Source organism: Dromaius novaehollandiae, chromosome 3, assembly GCF_036370855.1.
Source record: "Dromaius novaehollandiae isolate bDroNov1 chromosome 3, bDroNov1.hap1, whole genome shotgun sequence".
Classification (NCBI taxonomy): Eukaryota; Metazoa; Chordata; class Aves; order Casuariiformes; family Dromaiidae; genus Dromaius; species Dromaius novaehollandiae.
Genome location: NC_088100.1, coordinates 99,239,733 through 99,252,867, shown reverse-complemented (window position 1 = coordinate 99,252,867; position 13,135 = coordinate 99,239,733). Strand labels below are relative to the sequence as shown.

General features: G+C 40.8%; 1 protein-coding gene across 1 annotated transcript in view; it reads left to right on the top strand.

Annotated features, from left to right (window-relative positions):
* The first annotated feature begins 1,441 nt into the window (after positions 1-1,441).
* SLC3A1 (solute carrier family 3 member 1) overlaps positions 1,442-13,135 on the top strand; it is a 14,689-nt gene continuing 2,995 nt past the window's right edge. The window contains exons 1-9 of the mRNA XM_026117098.2: positions 1,442-1,577; positions 2,132-2,619; positions 3,853-4,032; positions 5,058-5,212; positions 6,267-6,392; positions 8,474-8,593; positions 9,846-9,970; positions 10,599-10,797; positions 12,310-12,456. Coding sequence (XP_025972883.2) covers positions 1,555-1,577; positions 2,132-2,619; positions 3,853-4,032; positions 5,058-5,212; positions 6,267-6,392; positions 8,474-8,593; positions 9,846-9,970; positions 10,599-10,797; positions 12,310-12,456 — 1,563 coding nt within the window. The 5' untranslated portion in view covers positions 1,442-1,554. The remainder of the gene's footprint in view (positions 1,578-2,131; positions 2,620-3,852; positions 4,033-5,057; positions 5,213-6,266; positions 6,393-8,473; positions 8,594-9,845; positions 9,971-10,598; positions 10,798-12,309; positions 12,457-13,135) is intronic.

The following is a 13,135-nucleotide window of genomic DNA, read 5'->3' as shown; positions in this document are numbered from 1 at the left end:
ATATACATACATACATATACACATACATACATTTATATATATACACACACACACAAATATATATATGTAAGTATATATTCTCATGTGCAGCCCACAACTTAAAAACATACTCATGGCCTAGGGAAGAAGAAAATAGTGAGGGTGTCATCCAGTCAGTTCTATTATATTCAAGGGCTTTCCCAGCTCCCTACCGAACCTAAGTCCTCTGTGTCAATTTGACCATCTTAAATTCTGTTTATTCAGCTTACCCAAGATAATGCTGTGAGTGGATAGATTTAAGTCATTCTTTGCTCTTACCTCCCACTTGCTTTGCTGCTTTCTATGCATGGATGTTTGAAGTAGCTTTGGGGTGTGGCAGGAATCTGCGGACATGTTTGAAACTCTGCATTTGCAGAAAAAGTAAGGGGAAGAATACTATGGTCCCAAGATGGATATGACATGATCTAAAAATTTTCTGCATTTAAACATGTCCTACTTTAATCTTAAATGAAATCACTGAAAAGGAATAATTGAAATGGAGGGAAAAAAGGTGACTGGTATTGCATAAAAGATTAATGAAACATATAGCAGAGACCAACACATCTTAATCAGATACTGAGTACAAGCTTATGCCCGAGTGTACCACACATACTTGGAAACTTTTTAAACTTACAGTGATAGTAAGATTGTAGAATCATTAGAAGGGAGACTCTTTCAAGTAATTTCCCACTTCTGAATTTCCTGGCAATATTGAATTACAGATACTGAAACTATTGCTGGTATCTCAAGTGTTCCCAGTTAAGTGATCATCCTCTGCAGCTATCTGAACTAGCACAGGAGGGGTTTGCCTAGAGCCACCATTGTAAGGAAGAGGAAGAATGGGAAGATAAAAGAGGAAGATAAAAAAGACCTCCTAGCCCTTCTAACAGCTTCTAGCTCTTGGCTCAGCTACTAAAAAAAAAAAAAAATACATATATGGCTCAGTGGAATATTGCATACTGGATTATAGTCATTAGTTCATAAAACTTCTATAGTGTTTTCCTTTTTGAGGCAAAATTAATAAATACTGTGTTGTGTCCTAGTTTTTAAGAAAGTCATCTTGTTAAGAGGCCCAAAGCAACCACTTCTCCAAAGCAATTATTCCCTGGAATTTCTCTGGGACTCTGACCCCGTGGGCAGGTTTGTTTTAACACCCAAGGCAGCTCCTCCAGCTGGTGTGTACTCCTTTGCTTTGACTTCCACATGCTTGGGCAAATGGCACTGGCTCGGGGGGAGGGCTGCTCTTGGGGACACGGCTTCACTGGCTTTGGGGGACCTGAGGCTTAAGGCACACGCATGTAAATCAGTGCACTCTCTCTAAACTTTGGGTGATGCTTTTTCATGACCAGAATAGTAGAGATGGGGGAGGAGGAGAAGGTTGCTTTCTCTACTTTTTTAAAAAAATTAAAAAATAAAAGAAACAGTAGTGTGTGGGGAATGTTAATAGTCAGCAATGTGTTTCTCTCACTTGGGTCCAGCTTGTGCCTGTGCAGAGCTATCCTGACCTGGGGATGGCACTGAGTGCAGCAGCCTGTCATGTGCACTGAATTGCAGGATTGGTATGTGTCTTATCGTTGTTACTGCTTAACAGCTGTGGGTGGGCTGGGTTTCGGTTAGAGTTTTTTGGGCTATGTTTTTTAAGCTGTGAGAAACCAAGTGACAGGCTTCTGTATCTTTTATTAATTTTGTGTTGTTGCTTTTGGGCCGGAAGTTGTCAATACCTTGTTCTTGCTGTTCATATTTAAATTTCTCATTAATGTTATTCCGATTGTGTTAGGCAGGAGAGACCATGACCAATCTGGAAAGTTGCATATTAAATTAATTTTTTATTGGTTAAAAACTGAAATTTTTCCACTGCTGTCAAAAGCAAGACAAGATTAGTTGGTATGTTGGAGAGAGCAACAGTAAACATAACTTTGCTCAGTTGGTAGAAGAAATAAGCCTGCCTTTCAGGAAGACTGATGTGATTGTTTGCTATTTTGCTGGAGATGCTTATTATGCAGAAGAACAGGAGCACTTTGCCCTTTTGTCTCTTCTGAACTTTGACCAGTTGGTCAGGTTTATTCATAAACCCAGATGCTAATTGCCTTGCTTCTCGTTTCACCGAACAAAGGTATTCTGGCACCCTTCCTTGCTGCAGCAAGACTCCCCCAGGACAAGACATACCAATTAAAATGGGTGATGAGGAAGCTAAGAGCTTACCTATAGAGCTGAGCGAGAAAGGAGGTATGGAGAACAATGGATTTGTTCAGAATGAGACTTTTGATGAGAAGGAGATCAATGCCAGTAGCCAAGAAGAAATGCCGAAAACGTGCGTTGTTGGTGTGAACCGTGTGGCTCCAGAGGAGCCAGTTTTGGAGCCATATGCCGGGATGCCAAAGGAAGTCTTGCTGAAGTTCTCCACTCAAGCCCTGTACAGAGTCACCAGAGAGATTCTCTTCTGGCTTATAATTGCCTCTGCAGTCCTGCTGGTGTGTGCTACCATTACAATTATTGCTCTGTCTCCCAAGTGCCTTGACTGGTGGCAGGCTGGTCCTATTTACCAGATCTATCCTCGTTCTTTTAAGGATAGCGACATGGATGGGAATGGTGATCTGCAAGGTGGGTAAATTTACGTGTTTTACATGCAAAGCTGGATGCCACTTGTTTGTGTGCTGTGTGTGTGTGCTTGTACATATCTGTATAGATAGATGTAGAGGGGTGTGTGCGTGTGTTTTTATATATGTACATATATATACACAGTCCAATAGAGAAAGTCACCCGGCTAGAGAGGAGAATTGAAGCTGTCTGACTAATCATTGATGTAAGCTCCCATCGTCACTAATGGATCCCGTTAGGAGCTGCTTGTTCAATTTGTTAAATCTAAGCCTGGAGTTAAAATGAATGTTTAGAGGTGGGGCTGAGAGCAGTCAGCAGCACAACTGCAATCAAAGCAAAATACCTCTGCAAAATTAAGGTCGAGCAGGAGAATGTGTGGTGTTGAACACTTTGTCATGCCGGTTTGGCTGTCTCTCTATAAAGAACAGTGAGAAAAATTACAACTGGCAAAGTAAGAGTAAAGAAAGATGCATTACTTTTATTTTCATTCAGGGTGTGGGGTTTCTGAGCTCTTGTGAATGCACTGAGAAGGCTTATCTGATACCAACAGGCAATGCTAAATATCAGTAACTTAGCTGAGATTTAGCGTAGTAGTGTGCATGCTTCAGAAGGAGAAGTTTCAACACTATGATAATAATAAACAAAAAGCACTAGACTGTAATATCCTCTGCCAGGAAGTGAAAAGAAATTTCTGTAGTTGCACCCCAGTAGTAACATGTCAGGAGGATATGAGACTTTTGATTTACTGGAGGGGGGAAAAAAAACCCCAACCCACACTCATAATCGTCTTAACTGGAGGGAAAAACTGGAATCGTAGCATTAAAATTGTACTCATCTTCCCTTTGGGTACTCTGAGGATTAATTGACATTCCTTGAAATGGGAAAGTAATCCAATAGCTGCATTTTATTAAAATACAGGAGTCTGTTTTCAGAGATAAATGTTAAATTTCATTTAATAAATGAGATTATAAATGTTCTTATAATACAGAATGGAAGTTGCTTGGATTTGATGTTGTTTAAATTCCTGCTTTATCATCCTTAGAAGTGGCTTTGAATGGCTCCCATTCTGTGATCTCAGGCTTCTCTTGAAGTTTCAAGATTGTCAGGCTGTCTAAGCTCAGGGGTGGTTATGCAGAAAAAGTATCTGTGTTCAGTCTTTGAGAGCCCATGGCAAACTGTTTTCAACAAAAATAATTTGTCTTCTATAAACAGATGATGTCCTTTTCTTTTAAACAGGTATCCAAGAAAAACTGGACTATATTGTGTATTTGAATATAAAAACCATCTGGATCACTTCTTTCTATAAGTCCCCCTTAAAAGACCTTGGATATGGAGCTGAAGATTTCTATGATGTTGACCCCATGTTTGGGTCAATGAGTGATTTCGAGAAGCTGCTTGCAGCTATACATGATAGAGGTAAACTGCAGCTACGATGAAAATAACTCTATTAAGAAATTCACTTATAATAAAAGTAGTATCGTGTAGCATTAGGTGTTATGATCTGGTATTTAAACTTGTGCCTCTGGCCATTTGCCCCATGACCTTGCTGAGCAGAAGCAAGTGGAGGCACCAGCAGAGGGGACACGTTAACTCTGCAGCAGTGCAAGCCCTGCGGTTGTAGCCTGCTGCCTCCTCTGCAGGCAGGGTCCCCTGCGAGGGTGTCCGGGGCGGCGGGGTGACGGACCGCCCATACTCCCTGGTGCATCCGTGGTTGGAGATGTGCTCCTTTCTGACTTGGAAGCTTATTACTGATGGCCGCTTTCTGGAGAGCGCAGGAAAACAGTTATGAGCTTGGGAGAGGACTTGTGTTTCCGTTCTGCAGTCGCTTCCTTGGTTCGTGCCTCTGTGCCTTGGACCAAATGTTTGCTCAGGTGTTTCCTCTCTGAGCTGTTGGGCTGAATGGAAGATGGTTTGCTAGTCCCAAAAACGTTTTAAAAAATGCCTGGTCTGTGGGAAGGGTGAGAAAGAACACGTGTTCCCTGCTGCTAGAGAGGCTGGTGCCTTCCTCACCTGAGAGATGGCAGACAGACGTTCAAGTCCTTGGTCAGAGTTACTGGTAGTGGTCTGTAACAAAAAAAATCTGTTCCGATTTCTTTTTTTCCCCCGCTTCTCCTTTCCATTGCCCAGAAAACAAGAGGAGAGAGAGGGGAGAAAAAAAAAATGTACCAGCATATAGACCAGATATACTGCAGGTACTTGGAGGGTCTTCCTAGTCTAACTGTGTTGGTTAGGGTTGCAGGCTGGGGCTTCTTGTCTCTGTGTGTGTTCCCCTATCCCCAGGCACAGTGTCGTGCTAGCTCAAAAAGTTAGGCGCTCTCCGCTCCCTCGGGTCTAAACCCCGCTTCTGGGAAGTGCCCAGAACACGTAGGACACTGCGTTAAAAAATGTGAACTTTGTCTTAAAAGGCTGAATTTAATCTTTCTCCTGGTTTGATTTATAAGGGTTGAAGCTGATAATGGATTTAATCCCAAACCACACAAGCAACAAACACAGATGGTTTCAGCTGAGTCGCAATCGCACGGGAAAGTACACCGACTACTACATCTGGCATGACTGCGCGCAGGCTGAGGGCTTGGTCACTCCTCCAAACAACTGGGTAAATATGGGAAAGGACTCTCTAAAAAATCACAAACTGGTTTACAGGTTGCCACAATGTAACAAAACCCACTGTAGCGTAATTGTCCCAATGTGCACTAGGCTATGATTCTTCAGAGGTACAAGCAGAAGTTACTAAATGAGATTGGGTGCATTATGATTTAAGCTAGCACAGAGTGGAGGGGTTCCTACTTCAAACAGATTAAAAAAAAAAAACCAAACCAACAAAAAGCCCTGTTGTTTCTCTCCCCGAATGCTATATCTTCACCAAAAAAAAAAAAAAAAAAAAAAAAAAAAAAAAAAAAAAAAAGAATAATTGTGCACAAGTCGCTCAGTCACCTCCTTTGGTGACTGCGTGCACTGCTCTAGAAATTTCCTCTTAGCATTTCTGAAATCATAGTTGGTGTGGAGGAAAGCAAAACAGCATGTCGTTGCCTTTTTTCCTCTTTTCTAGAAAGTGAACGGGCTGGGAACTTGGTTGCCTATTTCATGCCCTCTGGTGAAAACAGGAAAATATATATATTTGTTATGAAACTGAAGTGGTATGTGTATGAGAGGAACTTGCATATTTTAACAACTCAAGGTGGAGTTAACAGAGCTATGGCATGTTTTGTCATAGCTAGCTTGGAGCTTCATGGGGATGATACCAGATTGCAGAAGCTCTAAGTTAATTAAAGCTATTTTTAATAATAGTTTTAAGAAAATCTTCCCACCCCTGTTTCCCCCTCTGTGCCTAATAATTCCAAGTGAAAGTCCATTTTTAAAAAAAAACAAAAAACAAAAAACAACACAAGATCCATAAACATCTAGAGGCCACATGCACCAGACGTGGCAAAGCATAACTGAAAGTAAGAGCAACTAACCAGAAAAGGAAGTATGAAAAGTAAATAAGCACCAAAATCAATTCAAAATTTAGTCCATTAATTAGATACTTTGTGCTTTACTTTATGCTTGTAATGCACCATATCATAAAGCATGCATACAAGTAAATGTTTTTTAAACTGAGTTTTGATTTTCCTCCTTTTATTTTCTTTTTTTCCTCCTTGTATGAACAGGTGAGCGTCTATGGGAATTCCAGCTGGCAGTTTGACGATGTGAGAAACCAATGTTATTTTCATCAGTTTGGGAAAGAACAGCCAGACTTAAATTTTCGCAACCTTGCTGTTCAACAAGAAATCCATGTAAGTATGCGCTGCACTATCTGGTGCACTATACACTGCACAGAGAGAGAATACTATTGCTACTCCTGGAGCAAGACAGCTAGTTCTACACTTTATTATTTGTGTTACACAAGTGACAATTTAGTTGGAAGTAATTCAAGGATTTCAACCTATGCAATTGGGTTGCAATTGAAAGAATGAAGTTTCTAGACAAACATTAAGTGTATAAACAAAATTCAAATGTTATATAACGCGTCCACTATTGGAGCTATATCGCTTCAAGTCGTCTTAATTAAAAACAAGCAGTCAAACAAAAAAGGCGAAATAAAATTGTCCTTAAGTACTGGCAGTGGGTATTGCTGCAGCGCTGTGGACCTTAGAAAGGTAGGTCTAGAAAGGTGCCCCTTTGTTGCTGGCTTAAGTCCCCTGCTCTCACAAGTACCTGGCAAGATCTTGATAGGCTTTTGGACCAGGACATTGTATGTGAAAAGGGGTTCCCTTGCCCTTCCTCTTCCTGCTAAAGTCTATCTTAAGATTTCTTTACACTGACGCTGTAGGAGCCTTCTACTTCTTAGCCTAGCCTTATTCACAGTTTGTATGTAGTTCTCTATGAACCAAACTTGTCCTTCAGCTTAAACAGTTTTTTCCACCCTTGTTTATGCTTGCTTGTTTTTTCAGCTCTGATAACATCGCCCTTCAGCTTCTGTTTTGCTAGATTAAGTAGGGCATTTTTTTTTCCCACAAATGCGGATGGCCAGAATTAAACAAACTTAACCAGAAAAGATGTCTGGGCTGAATCTTGTACAATGGCATAAATACTTCCCCCTGTATGTCCTAGGATTGCTGTTACTTGCTTTGAAGATGGACGCTGGTAGTCAAATAGTCTAAGAGCACTGCTTCCTCAAAGCAATTGTTTGCCATTGCTCTAGTCTCCATCAGGAGCTAGCAATGAATAAATGAAATACCTTAATTTATTTATTGCATTTGGATGTTGTATCAAGCACAATAATTTATGGAAGGACCGACATGGAACAAGGTGTCTCTTGCAGTGAAGCTTGTGCTGAAATACATGTGAATCACCTGAGTGGACAGAAATTTTAATTCTCGTTGACACAAGGAGTTGTTAATTAGTCAGTCAAATACAGGCTGATGATGCCTAGTTTTATCAAGGAGATGTTTGCCTCTTCAAGTGAAGCAATGCTGATGTGAATTAAAAGGAATGCCTGGACTTGTGGATAAGGAAGAATAAGAGTTTTGGTCTCTCTACATATCTGACAACTTTATAGAGGAGAGAGACGGTCTCCCAGCAGACATTGTGGAATTCATTAAAATGTTGGAAGTTGGCCTGAAGCTGGCAAGTCTGACACAAATGCTTTCCCCCCTCGCAAGTCATACCCTGTGAGGCACTACAGCTAGGCTGTTCCCCTCCCTGTATCTCCCGGCTTACAGAGGAAAGCTTTGAGTTTAGCCCGAAGTGTTTGGTACTTTGTATTACTGAATTTTGGTGCATTTCTTTGGTGGTAGTCCTCCAGGCTGCCCAACTCTGTGACTGTGTCACGGTCTCTCTCTGGGGGGGCTCTGTCCTCACTGGGGGTGTTGTGACTACATTAAGAAATGAAGCAAAATGCTTTTGGTCATATTTGTTAATGAAAACATGAAATGAGACTGGCCTTGAGAATGATCCTTGAAAAACTCCACTAGTACCCTCTACATCCAGATGCTTCCCTAAATACCCCATCTTTCCACTTACCCTTTTTCCTACCATTGCACATACTTTCAATATTGATGGCTAATTGTTTGAATGACTTTTAGTGAGCTTGGCTTTTGGTGTCCTGAATTTAAGGGAGAAGTTACAGACTTGTCTTCTTTTTTTTTTTTTAATAGTGGATGAAATAATAAGACATGCTCCATTTAGATGTTAATTCTAATTCAAATTCAATACAACTCACTTTAATTTTTAGTAATGTTTAAAGCACGAATTCAAAAGTAAATTCAGTTACATATTAATACCTCCTAATAGTATATACTACTTAAAAAGAAAACTGAACATATTTTGAATGGGATTGGCTCACTTAGAATTCTCAACTTTTATTTTTGCCTAGGATATTATCAAATTTTGGCTTGACAAAGGAATCGATGGATTTAGTTTCAGCACTGTTAAATTTCTTCTGGAAGCAACGCATCTGAGAGATGAGCCTCAAGTGAACAAGTCCCAGAATCCAGTAATGTATACTTTCTTTGCCTTTTTTCTTTTTTTCCACTTCGGGCAGAGAGTTTTTACTGCTTTGGCTCTTAATTGTGGCTTTAAGAGTGACTGAGGTGCCTCGCTTGGAAAGGAGGCTGCTTGCAGGCTCTCTGCGGCAGGAGCACGTTTAGGGAGAAGAGCCTCCGGTCTGGGGCTGTAGGGCAGCGCGATCACTGCGAGTGGGGCCCTGCCCGCAGGTATGCAGTGGGTGGGAGGAGAATCCTTATTTCTGTTCTGATAGGGTTTCTTTGAGTTTTCTGCCTAAAATATTTGGCTTTTTCATTTTTAGTCTAGTAAGAGCTGGGTTTTGAGTTTTAATAGTTTATCAGTTGTCTTTGGGGAGTCCATTACAGTAGGTACGCTCAAAACTCTGTCTCACTTGAGATCCCCGAGCAGTCACTAGCATGTATTTCCTCTAAATTGCAAGTAGGAACCTGAATAAAATAAAACCTCTTATCTTGGCAATATGCTACAGTGACAGGTAGACAGACACATTCAGAAGCATGAGATCTGATATTCATGCTATTTGTCTTTACTGAGGTTGTGTACCAGATGGTGTCAGTCAGCACTAAGACGCAGTTCCACTGCTGAGCTGACATAAAAGTGATCAGCTAGACAGATCTTCTTGCCTCCATAACTTACCACAACAGCATTCTGCCAGTTTCCAAGCTGGTGTGTGGCCACAGCAGCTACTGTGTCTGCAGCTGCAAATGAGGTCCGCAGGTCAGTGCTGAGTGTGGATCCTTCCTTTTTGATGGACAGCTTCCAAAATAACCAGCCTTCCTCCCCCTCTGCTATCGTATCTCTCAGTGAATAGTTACACAAGTGAAATTCAGATCAGTGCTGTTAGTATTGTATAAATAGTTTTCTTTTAATTTGTGATCAGAAAGTGAGATGTTTTTTGCTGGAAATAATTCTAGCTTCTCTTAGTATATGAGCTAGTGAGTTAAGCTAGCCAGACCCTAGCAGGCAGAGTGGGTTTTCATGGGCAAGAGCTTGTTGTACTGAGATATAGGCACTTTATTCTTTCCAGAGAAGAAATTACCAAATTGCTGTCTAGGCACATAAAAGTATGGGCTATCTCACTGCCTTCCTGGTGTGCTAAACTCATTTCAGTTAAAATTATTTGGACTGATGCATTGCATCCTGAAAAGGACAGGAAGAATTCGGAGTGTTCTGAATTCTAAAATATTGGAGGACTAATGGGGAATATTGTATTGGTCTTTAAGGAGGACATCACAGCCTATTCCCAGCTCTACCATGACTACACAACCACACAAGTTGGTATGCATGATATCCTCCGTAGCTTCCGCCAAACCATGGAGCAATTCAGCAGTGAACCTGGCCGATACAGGTAATGATTACTATGGCTAGTGAATTTTTTCTGTTCATCACCCTCTCACCAGCAATAAAATCTTTTTTAATAACATATGCCATAAAATATATAGTGTTTTCTTCATCAGATGCAAATAGCAGTGCATAGGTTATACTATCTCCTCCCCAACATGTGAGGGAAGGAAGAGTGCAGTGATTTGGCCCTATCTCTAGTATATGTATGGGTTGTATAAGAGTAAGCAGAATGTGCAACCACTGGGACTGCAGCACTGCTGTAATTAATTAAAGTCCACGAGGTTTGTTTATTGTGCAGTATTAATAATATATTCATGTCAGATACATAGTCTGAAATTGTTAAAATGGAGTTATGTGGGTATGGTTTTGAAAAAATAATGCTTAAATCAGATCCTTAAAGCCTTTTTTTGACTCTTGGAATTTTTTGGGAAAAATCTACAAGAAATGTCTCCCCTTAATATTGTCTGCTTTACAAAATATTTATAAGTTTCTCTATATTAATCCTTGTGTGTGGGGAGCAAACATCAGGCAAGGCTCTGTTTTTTTTCTAAGTATGTTAAACATCATTCCTAGCTTCCTTCAACTCTGTACAAACCAGGACTGAGCTAAAAAGGGTACCTGTGCACTTGTAGGTTTATGAGTTCTGATGCTGATGACGGGGAAGACACTGAAGCAACAATGATGTATTATGGAACATCTTTTGTCGAAGAAGCAGATTTCCCCTTCAATTTCTACCTAATTAACTTGAAAAATCTATCGGGTAACAGTATTTTTGAAGCTGTCACCTTGTGGATGAAAAACATGCCTGAAGGAAAATGGCCAAACTGGGCGGTAAGACCAACTCTTCTAGGACAGGTCTGTTCATAGCAGAGATGCAACCTCCCCCTTGTCACATGGATTTCAGTGGCATCAGCAGCAATCTGAGTCCATAGCTGAGCTCTAACTGATACCCATGTAAGACTTTGCTGCTCTAGCTGCAGCAATTGCCATGACAAACCCTAGTTGTTTGTCCTGCCCTTCAGTAACTATTGCAGCACCCTTGCAAGGCTGACGCGAGGGAGCATGTGATCATGCCTCTCCCTCAGTGTCTCCAACGTAGTAGGGAGCATTGGCTGAAAACACCAATGAAGATAGGATTTGTATAATTATCTTCAGCCATAAACTGATGGAGTGCAGTGGGTTCTTGAGACCTCCTCAGGGCAGGGAAGAATAGAACAGACAGTGGAGGACAGTAACTTTAAAACCTTGCCGGTATTTGCTATAAAATATGCTTGGGACATGCGAGACAGATCAGCTATATGCAATGCACAGAAACTACGGGCTCTGGTCACTTGCGCCAAAGCAATGTGGGAGCAGGTCTGTTTACATTTCAAACTTGATTGTCAAGAATTTTTTTTTAATAACCTCAAGGCAGTCCTTCTAGAAGAAAGATGGGGGCAAAATTCCCAAGAGCATGTTAGAAGGAGCTTTCCACTTTGCTCTCTCTTTTAGAGAGGCTGTGAGCTCATATACAGACCACGTGGGGTTGTAGCCACTGCATGTCTCCTCATATCCCTTCCTATCATATCCCATTGAATGTCTTTTTTTAGTTTTTGGTTTTTTTGGTTCAGTCCAAACTACTCAAATGTGCCTACTTTTTAGGCACTTCCTCTGGGGGCTGCAAACTTTTCACAGTTGCAGTATAAGGGCAGTCATCTTCTGCAAACAAGCACCTCTTCCACACAGCAGGGCAAATGGCAGAATTCATGGAGAACTGTAACTTGGGAGGAGTCACGTTAAGGAAATCTCTGGCTGACTTATCATATTCCCTCGCTTCTGCTTGTTGTGCGCTGGCAGGGTTTTTATATTCTGCATTTGAAATTATTTTGCGCAGAAGTTTGTACTGGCACCAAAATAAAAAAGATAATTGGCCTTGCAGGCCTGGAAGTGAAATAAAGAAAAAACTTTGTAAAGTAGGTAACACTATGACATGTCGCTTAAGTGGTAAGGTCCTTTTCTCAAAATGGTGCTGATGGGGCAGTCTCTTGTCATTACCTCTTTAGGGTGACAGTAACAGTAATGTAATTATGCAGTTGGATTATGCATGTGTTTGGCCAATACACACACAACTCTTTGGAGCTACTTATCTAGATATGGTAATTTTTAGTGTATGTCATTTTACAAGGGAAGATAGGCTGCAGTTCTCTCATATGGCAGTGTAAAGATACAGCAGTTTAAATGGATTCGTTTTCTGTTTATTTTGGTGCATATGAATGGTATTTGACCCAAAATGTTTTTTTGTCTTAAACTAGTTTCACATTTACATTGACTCTTATGTGTTTAACTGAATGATGATTTCTTTAGGTTGGAAACCCTAACAGTGCTCGGATTTCATCTCGGGTTGGAAAGGAGTACGTCAATGTTATAAACATGCTTCTTTTAACCCTTCCTGGTACTCCTATAACTTACTATGGTGAAGAAATAGGAATGGAAAATATTGTATCAGAAGAAGTAAGTGAAGAGCTCATAAACTCTGTTCCTGTTATTATTTAGTTCTGAGTGACAGAACTTTCTGAAATATAGTAACTTTTGTTTAGTTAACTAAATACAGTCTCTCTGCACATTTTAAAGGAAGTCAGTTTTTGAGAGCATAGCTACAGCCACTGACTCCTGGAGACTGTTCAGCTCTGACTTTGCAAAGGCCCCTGTCTAAGCCGCAGTCCTTTATAAGGTGCCCAGGCTCTGAAGAGGTCTCCAGAAAGATGTGGATGTACAGACAAGCCACTGCCTAGCATGTCCTGGTGGCTAGCCTAAGTGGCTTTTGCTTGTTGTGCATGTTTTTTTGACTTGCCTTTTAGATCCCTTTCTATAAAAGGTTTAGGTACTTGAGCCAGGTGCCTAACTCATTTGATCATAGGTAGTTGTAACACAGAGCAGGATGTTTGTCAGATTACAGAAGTATTCAGATGCCCATTCAAAGTCAAGAGATGAAAACAAAGTAGCTGTGCCTTCTGCACTTGGCTGACCTGCATAACTTTCAATTTTTTTGTTCTCCCTTTATTGTTTCTTGTCTCCTCTATGACCACATCTGACCATTGTTTTCTCCCTTTGGCAAAGGATTACCAGCATGACTGGAAAAGGTCAGGCCTGAAAGGGAAGAGCTCACCTCTGCCTCTTGTAACTGTGTTTA